Below are 9,784 nucleotides of genomic sequence, written 5' to 3' on the forward strand. Positions count from 1 at the left end.
AATAGGTCCCTAGTTCTAGTCTCTTCAGGGCTACGGGGAATTTTCCTAGTTGTTATCTTAGAGTCCCCATAGGATTAGTGGAGGTGCGTGCAAGCAGGTTCAGACACCCACAGTTACCAAAAAAAGTTTGTTATGAAGAGTAGGACATAGCACCTTTTGTCGATTACTGATTACCTACTACCCATCATGCTCATTTTGGTTATGTTACCTACTTCCCCACCATAACCATTACAATCTGCCCTCCAGAACGGTTCTATCGCACTCTAGAGGGATTCTATAGAATATTAGATGAGTTTTATGTGTGACCCATCTCGGGGATCTCGCTATATCTGCTACTCTGACCTAGCTAACCAGAATTCTATAATCCGTATATTCTCCTCGAAACCTAATAAAAATCTGACAAGCCAACACATTGTTGGTAACCAAAAACCAAACGAACCCAGTAAGATGTATGCATAACCGACCTCTACCCCAAAGAGTAGAACGGATTCCGTCAAGACCCCTAGCTTGTGAAAAGTGTGACAAAGAGAGAAAGTCGGATACGATAAGGTTATGAAAAGCAGTTAAGAGTAAGCAATAACGAACGAAACAGAAGCAATTACAAGACAAACATAACAATTTTCGGAAACTACACACACGTAGTCTAACTTACTAACCTTATCTCCACCTCTACCTTTCCAGCTCCCTACCTAGTACCTTCCGTATACACACTCCTCGGGTGCGTTTGGTATCCAAACAGAACAGAACAGTTGTTAAGTGTTTGGTAAGACAGAATTGGACAGGACAGAAAAGATAAAATGACCAATTTACCCCTAATGAGTTGTTTATATATTTTGATTAATTTATGTAATTTATTAAATTATAAAAAATAAATATACTTTTATAACAAAATATATCATCAAAAAGTTTTCATCAAGACGATTAAAATGACACCAAAATAAAAAGTTTATGTAGTTTCAAATTTTATTTTATACCTTTTTATTATTAATATTTAATAAATTACATAAATTAATCAAAATATAGAAACCATATAAAAATATTATCTTGAGGACAGTAAGGTGAAAGTTTGACGAGCATAAAATACAATAAATAAAATTTAAAGAAGGAATAAAATGAGAAGAGGGGGCCTATTTGATGTTTTAAAAGAAAATTAGGTTTTATTTTGAGGTTATATTGGTAAAATACAGGTTTAGTTCCACCTTGTTCCATGAGGTGGGAGTGGAACACACCTGTTCCATTTTGTTCCACATAAAAGTCCTGCCAAACTTGAAACAGTGATCTCTGTTTTGTTATGTTTTATTGAGTGTACCAAACCCACCCTTGGTGAACCACATAAATCTGCCTATGTGCTTTCTTATTGTTCATTATTGTTTCTTCTTTCTTGCATGTCATAACTCATAATACAGACTTGGCAAATATTTTGGGATGGAGGGGGTACAAAGTTTTTAGAAACAGCTATGCTTAAACTCCTGTTAGCTTACTTGCATAAAGTTGACTCCGAAGAGGGGTGCATGGCACCTTTTGCAGATGTCCCTTGCTTTCGTCCAGTGGTTCCAAGGATGACTTCGTGCAAACCGGACTTATTCCAGCTTATTGAATATCTGTAGTCATCCATTACATAAGAGTAACGAGGGAGATCGTTTAACTACATCACACTTAGAGCATCTCCAACAGCTTCCCCAAAATGGAGAAAATGGAGATTTTGGATGTGTTTTTGCTCCAACAGATTCTCCAAAATGGAGAAAGTAGGAGAGAAGGAAAATTTCTCCAAATATGGAGAACTCCCTAAGAATGATTACTTATGGGTGAGAAATAATATTTTATTATTCCCACCAATAGGAGTATTTGAAAATTGAAATTAAATGTCTAGGAGAGAGAAATAACATTGTATTAAATGTATTGAATATTTTAATGATATAATTGATGTATAATCTATAAAATGGGGAATCTATTGGAGAAGAATGTAATATTTTTTGGAGATTTTGATTTTTGACTCTCCATTTTAGAGAAAAATTGGAAAATCCGTTGGAGATACTCTTAAATTCTCAATCACAGCAATCTTACCCGCATGTTAAAGTGGATGCAGCAGTTTCAGCATGGCGAAACACCTCAAGAGGTACTGAAGCTACAGAAAACAATGGCTGCCAAATGCAAAAGAAACATGCATATTTAGTGGGAAATTGTACTAAGAAATTGTTAACGAGTAAATAAAGAAACCAAAGGGTCATTAGCCCAGCAGTACGCGGGTTACTGGTAGATCCCAAACTCCAATAAAGTCAAGGGTTTAAACCTCACAAAGGTGAGGACTGTGCGTGAGTATTTTTTTTAGAAGGGCGTCCTAGGCTATGCCTAGACTAATCCCGCAAATTGTGACTGCAAGAAATCAACCCTGATGAACTCAGTGGCCACAATTGTTGTGTACGCGTGGAATCGAACCCTGGGCAGATGGGATATTCCACCACATTCGGCCTCAACCACTAAGCCACAACCCTTGTGGTTGGTGCGTGAGTATTTGTCATATATAAATATTATATGCAATAAAAGGGTTATCTAAGCACCTTACAACCTTATTAACTTTAAAAGGACTTGTTAGTTTCTTCGATAATGGTAGAACTCTATCACTCAAAGACCTTCTCAACTGCTCTTCTACTTCCTTATCAGAACAATTACGGGATTGCCCGACAGTTATTGATGAAATGTAAACTGGCTGTAGAAAATGAGAAAGTAAAGCCCCTGCAAAAGGTAAAAGAGGTTTCATTCAAGTTGTGTCATGGCTACAATACCCAAAAGTTCAAATGATCTTGAAAGGAGGCAAGTTTGTTATAGCATGGAGTAAACCCAATGTTCAAAATGGCATGAGGCGTGGCGTGGCGGCGACCTCAAGCCTTAAGCCTTACACGCCATGGCGAGGACGCGACGTTTTTAAAGGTGTGACATAAGGCGGCAAATTTGTATATTATATATTTTTTCTATATACTATTCAATAGTATAATGATACTAAAAAATTTACCTTCATATAAATTAACTAGTTTTATATAAAAAGTTTGTGATCAGATATTCAAAATAGAATTCAAAGAGTTTTACAACTTTGTTTGATCGTGAGTCTGTGACATGTATGAATCCAAGAAACTGTGAGTGATGTGATTAACTGAGTTCGTAAAAATATAAAATCTAAAACGTGAGCCATAGCGTGAGCCACGCCTTACACAAACGCTATGGGCCTTATCTTAACAGCGGAGACACGTCTTATGCCATGGCACGCCATGGCGCACTTTTTTGAACACCGGGTAAACCAAACAAACCCAGTATATCCCACCCAAAGGTGTGGTATGGAGAGGGTGAGTTGTACACCTCCACTAAAAGAGCAAAGCCGTTGTTTGCGTGAAGACCCCAGCTAATGCATAGTGTGGAAAAAGAAGAGATACAAATTTGATGTTTATAGACCTATAAAACCAAATACTTTTATGAAAACGACTGATTTATAACCTAACCAAACTACTTGGGAATACAGAAATTACCAATATTTTGTAACGAATCAAAATATATATAGAACAATATTTTTTTCAGGAAAAAACAATCACATGAAGAAAAGAAATTCTGGGGGAACTGATGTGTTCCCACATTCACAAGTGCGACAAAATGCCTTTTTTTATCTTGTATGCAATTGTATGATACTAGATGATGGATTTAAATTCATTAATAGGAAAGAGAAAACCAAGAAGCAAAGTGAAGAGAACATTTTGATATTTGTGTTCACGATAGTTCGCCTATGTTTCAAAAGAATTATGACTGTAAATCTGTAATAAAGAGAAATGCACACAACTTATCTTCAAGCCTGCAAGTGTTGTTGTTATCAGATACCAGTAAAAACAGAAGCCTAATAAGCATTATTAGGAAGATGTATATCATCTTTTCCTTAACTAAGGTTAGTAATTTATATAAACAAGGCAAATAAATTTGTAAAATTTGGTATAAAAGTGTCACCTAATTGTACTGGTGACCAATATTTGGGTATAGTAAAGAGTATAATGACGAACCTTGGACACCCACAACATTCCAACGGGAAATTTTATCGGAACAGCTCACTGACAAAGTTGCATCGCCACGACCAGGTTTCCTTTGAACAGTGCCAATGACCTGTGAACAATCACCTATAATAGAAATCTGATTAGCACACCCATGCGATCAAGGGATATTCATCAAAGAACTATTTATAACTTATTTCCTTGTTATGGAAATATATTTCCAACAATCATGTTATTTGTAGATACATATACCTACAATCATGTTATACGAGTCGGGTTCAAACGAGCACAGTGACCAAATAAGAGACACGAGAACGGCCAAATCACAAGTAATTTTACTCTAGAATCACATGTGATTCACGGGACTTTGGCCGCGACCTCAGTCGCATGCTCACCCTTTGTGTTGACCGTGTTCAGTAATCACATGTGATTTCAGTGCAAAATGACATGTGATTTGGCCGTTCTTGTGTTTTTTTTTACTGCATAACATTGGACTATTTGTGTAGCTTATCACACTGATTTCCTAACCTTATTCTTGGTGCCAGTTACTCCAGCACCCTCCCCCTTGGATGTTCAATTATAATTTTGGAAGAAAAAACAAATAAGTAATTATTTCATCATGTCAAAATAGCTTACAAAGATGGGAGTTTGGAGATTACACTAGAAATTATTGAACAATAAAATCTTGTGTCACTGAAAATATGAAGAGATCATAGTTGCACTATAGAATTACCGTTGTTCTTCATGGACGACTCTAAGAATTCCTCCATAAGATCATTCAGTTTGCTTGTTGAAGATATTGAACAACCTTCTTTCAGTGAACTATTCAAGCAAGGAAAAAGCTGTGAATTGAGAGAAGCATCTCCACCTACAAGAAATTGAACACAAATATATGAGAAAGATTAAGCAAATTGCTTAAGTTCATACAAACAATCATTTCAATCATACAAATAGCAGAGCCCCCCAAAAGGTGAAATGGGAGACAATAAGCTTACATGGCAATTGTGATATGTATAAATGCAATTGCCAACCCGGCCTCATCTTGTATTTTCCATTGCCGAAACCTCCTGCCTCCTGATAGAAAATGGAGTCTGTGGCAGATCCAACTGGAAATTGAGCACTACCCTTTTGAATCTCTGAGTAGAAGTACCTGGAAAGTTCATAAAAAAATTGAGCCAGTACTGTTCAAATATTGCTATATATTTCTGGAAAATTTACAGAAATAGCTGTAACATCCAGGCAAACCATATCCATACATTTTCCGCTTTGTCCACACCTGGACTCACGGTTTTAAAACGCGTCTAGTAGAGGAGGTATCCAGTCCCTTATAAGGCAACCTTAGTTCCCTCCCCAACCAATGGGGTATCTTACAATAGCCAATCTGCCAAAGGGGTTTCACTTTTTAGCCATTTTCAGACCTCATTTCACTTTGTAGCCAATCCGTATGCATGTGTTGGATTGGTTTTTGGCAAAAAAAAAGTGGAATCCTTACGCAGAAAATGAAATCCCTATGCAAAATGTAGAATCTTTAAGCAGAAAGTGGAACTCTTAAGCAAAAAGTGGAATTCTGCGTATTTGAATTGACTAAAAACTGAATTGAGGTCTGAAAATGGCTATAAAGTGAAATGAGCTTGGGAGATTGGCTATTTCTGTAAATTTCCCTATATTTCTGCTAAAACGATTTTTAAGTGTTTTGTTTCTCGCTGAACTTCAACGTATGGTTAGCATCTAATTTGGAAGATTGAATTCAATTAGGAAGAAGAGAGTATGCATTGAACAGACTTTAGTTTCAATTTGACATTTTGAGGTGTGCTTACCACCCATGCCACTATGCATTTACTCCAAATAGCTTGTAATACCAAAACAAAACAAAAAAATCATCTAAAGCAAATGATGGAAACAAAATAAAGTCAGTAGATGAATAGAGATGCATCAACTACCACTGCAACTAATTGCTGTTTCTCAGCTAATAGAAGTGTTTATGGTTGATATAGAAAATATAAACTCTTTGATTATTATCATAAGTGAGTATCTCTAACTTGAAAAAGAAAGCAAGTTATAACATACCAGTTTTTATACAACAATCCAATTCCCAATTTGCCATATCAACCTTAATGAACTAAATCAGTCAGTCTACTGTCTATATTACTCAAATCACTGCACATACTCACACAAAAAGATAGATATATTGAGTTGTTTGATCAAGACTTGTACTTCCAGATGTCTGCTTTGATGTGGAAATTTTAACAAATTTTAGCAACATTTTTTACTTTGCAGTAATGTTATAAAGATTTATATAGTTGCATTCTTTTTTCACGAAAAAAAAAACAAAATTACAATTTAATTTTGAAGTTAATAGTTGTATGTTTGACTAGGAAGGTCAAATTTTATCTCTACTCTTGAAAAAGAGGTTTAAAACATACTTCCTTCATGAAGAGTAGTCAGAATTTATCATTTGAATATAACATCAATAGGGTCAAGTTCAAGGGGAAAACGCAACAAAAAAAATTGAAATTTTGAGGAACACCCTAGTACCGTTCATCTAGACAATATGCACATGTGCATACAAGTAACTTGTAAGCAATTTATCCGATATGCACATGTGCATAAAAACCAAAAAACAGCTTCAAGTACTTGTATGCACATGTGCATACCGTCCAGATAAATGATTACCAGGGTGTTCCTCAGTTTTTCAATTTTTTTGGGTTTTCCCCTAAGCCTCCTTCAACATCAACAATAACATATCTAGCAGGAAGAATGCATTAAACTGCATACGGTTCGAAAGTGCTATGATTCAAAACTTTATGCGACTGAAAACACAAATAGAGATGTCAAATTAACAACCAAAGTCCACATACCTTACTAAAGCTCTTCTAGCTACAATTTCAGCATGAGCATCATTCAAAACATCACCAGAAACACTAAGACGAGAACGCCCAATGCATTTGGTTCCTGTCCCCATTGCAACCACCTTCAACTCTGCAACACAACACAGAAACACAAAAATTCACAAAATCCATCAATTCAACTTCAAAGGCGAACGTCAATTCCCCAAATTTCGTAATTCAGGTGAATCCTCCACTAAAACCACTCCTACTACACTGTAATTGATAAGATAATGAAATTAAAAAAAGTAAAATTGAATGATTTTTGTAGCAATTTTGAGTTTTCGAGAGAATTGGGGAGTAGAATTACGACCTTGAGAAGGGGAAGAAGTAAGGAATGCGGCTAAGACGGTGACTTCACGACCTTGAGGCTTTCCTTTCTTTGGGAGACGGTTGTATGCTGAGAAAACCGTCTGTGAAACCTTCTCTCCCCATTGTTTCTTCTCCGGCGACGGTGAACTCATTGGCGCTCCGGTAAGATGGAGGGAAATGAAGGGCAATGGAATGGATTAACTTATTGATAGAGTTTTCGAAGAATCTATATATATGGATAAAGTTACAAAAGTAGTCCCTATACTATTTCTGTATAGATAGATTTTGTCCTTTAAGAATTTTTTATTTACATTTCTAGTCCTTGAATGAAAACCTTTCATTTCAATCTAAGTGTAAAGAAGTCATGTGTGTGTATACCTCTTTTTGCGGGGTAAAATAGTCCATTTCGATTAGGCCCAACAAACACGACTATGTAAAAACTGATTGTGAGATCATCAGTTAAGACTAGGTCAAATTTTCGATCTTTTTTCGTACCGAATTTTTTGATTCAAACAAGATAAAGTATGGAACAGGACAAATCTATTGGATTTAAGTACTTTCAGTGTGATTGTACAATGGATATCTAACTCGTTATGTGAGTCGACTAATCCTAGCTTTGTAGTTAGCCCAAAGTCACTGCGTTTGAACCTTCGTGGCCACAAATGGATTTTTATTTCTCTTTAGATTTGAACTCAAGACCTCTAGGTACTTTTGACCTTTGGAGCCTAAGCTCAAACCATTAGACACCACTCTTGTGGTTTCTTCCATGCTTTTTGAAGCAATGGCGGCACTTTCTAGCATGCTGACGGTTATGAAGTTACTTTTTGGTTCCATGTCAATTAACACATGATATTATGGTATGCCCGATATTTTTCCTTATTTATACTATATTATAAAGCATTTGACAAAAACTCTTAAAAGCTATTTTTTTTATACATGAAATACTGTTTTTTAAGGTATATTACTTAAAATTCAAGATTACAAGTAAATTGTGTATAGGTATAAATTATTAAAGCTTCATATTTAATTTGTGTAATTAAGGGGGTTGTTTGATAGTTGCTGAATGGTTGATGCAGAATTATTAAGTGTTTATGATTGAAAATCAAATTACAAATTCACAATAAAACATAAGGGGTTGATAGTCCCGTCTGCTAGGCTTTTCCGAACTTCCCTTCGCGAAGCGCCCGTTTGAAGTGGCGAAGGCCTATTTTTAAGTGTATTTGATTGATATAATTAGATATTTTAAATTGTATTAAAATAATATTAAAGTATTTTTAAAAACTTATCAAAAAGAAATATAAAAAGAAAATGTTTTTTAATATAGGACCGGTTTGAACCCGCCTGGGGCCGGTTACCGTAACCAGTTACAAGTACCCTTAACTAGAGATGGCCATTTATAACCGGCCCGGCCCGTAACTGACGGAGGCCCGAAACCGAGTCCGGCTCAAGAACGTAACCGACCGGGACCGGTGGTAACCGGTTAAGGACCGGCGGTTACGAACCGGTTAGTGTTTTTAAGCAAATCTGGGACCGGAACCGGTTACGAAACCGGTTATGGGCCCGGCCCGGCCCGGTCAACGAAAAAAGTCAAAAAGTCAAACAAGCCGTTGGACTCCCTTATGACCGTTTTTTTCAATCTTCTTAGCTACCAAAACATATAGAAATAGAGATGGGAGTTCCTTAGTTAGTTACCAACTCATCTTATCTTCAAAAACGCAAAAAACGCTATCAATTCTCGGTTTTTCGCTTCATTTTTTGAATTCGTTACGTATTAATTTCTCATTACGTATATATAATATATAACAAAACGTATTTATAATAAAACATATTTATAATAAAACATATTAAAAATAACATATTTCAAAGATATTAATAACATATTATAAATTTATTAATTACCAAAAAAATAAAAAAAATAAAAAAAAAAAAATTTTCAAAGGACCGGCCGTAACCGGTTATGGGACCGGAACCGGGACCTGTCGGCTTAAGCGGTTATGGGCAAGCTTGACCGGTTATAAAGTTTTTCATCGGGACCGGGACCGGTTATAGAGGGACCGGTTATAGACGGTTTTTGTCACGATTAGGACCGGCCGTAACCGGTTAAGGCCCGGCCCGGGACCGATTTTTGGCCACCTCTACCCTTAACCGGATCTTAGTATTTTTGATGTAATCGTTTCCGGTCCGGATTATTACTGTTTCAGCCCATAACAACACGACCCATTGGAAATTGATATCTTAGATAGGGCTGGCATTATGGCCCATGAATATAAAATATTTTGGGCTTTTATTGTGCCAAACTTCTTTTATTTATATTTGTTTTATTGTATTTATTAATTATTTTAAATAACATTTATGTCAAGGTCTAAATTATTTTCAAAATATATATTTAAAGGAAAATTGATTTAAAAATATATTAATACAAATCTCAGTATTTAATTATCTATCTATACTATATTATAAAGCATTTGATAAAAACTCTTGAAAACCATTCTTTATGCATGAAGTACTGTGTATTAATATATACTAGAAGCGTACTCGCGCAATGCAGCGAGATACATCGTG

The 9,784-nt window shown here is 35.8% G+C and overlaps 1 protein-coding gene across 1 annotated transcript in view; it reads right to left on the bottom strand.

Moving 5' to 3' along the window:
* LOC112526658 (tRNA-specific adenosine deaminase TAD1) overlaps positions 1–7,426 on the bottom strand; it is a 10,387-nt gene extending 2,961 nt beyond the window's left edge. The window contains exons 1-8 of the mRNA XM_025137034.1: positions 7,224–7,426; positions 6,884–7,004; positions 5,021–5,175; positions 4,759–4,893; positions 4,038–4,151; positions 2,567–2,733; positions 2,065–2,141; positions 1,482–1,601 (exon numbers count right to left, since the gene is read on the bottom strand). Of these exons, the coding sequence (XP_024992802.1) occupies positions 1,482–1,601; positions 2,065–2,141; positions 2,567–2,733; positions 4,038–4,151; positions 4,759–4,893; positions 5,021–5,175; positions 6,884–7,004; positions 7,224–7,374 (1,040 nt within the window). The 5' untranslated portion in view covers positions 7,375–7,426. The remainder of the gene's footprint in view (positions 1–1,481; positions 1,602–2,064; positions 2,142–2,566; positions 2,734–4,037; positions 4,152–4,758; positions 4,894–5,020; positions 5,176–6,883; positions 7,005–7,223) is intronic.
* Positions 7,427–9,784: the final 2,358 nt, after the last annotated feature.

Source organism: Cynara cardunculus (genome assembly GCF_001531365.2).
Source record: "Cynara cardunculus var. scolymus isolate 2C chromosome LG 14, CcrdV1, whole genome shotgun sequence".
NCBI lineage: Eukaryota > Viridiplantae > Streptophyta > Magnoliopsida > Asterales > Asteraceae > Cynara > Cynara cardunculus.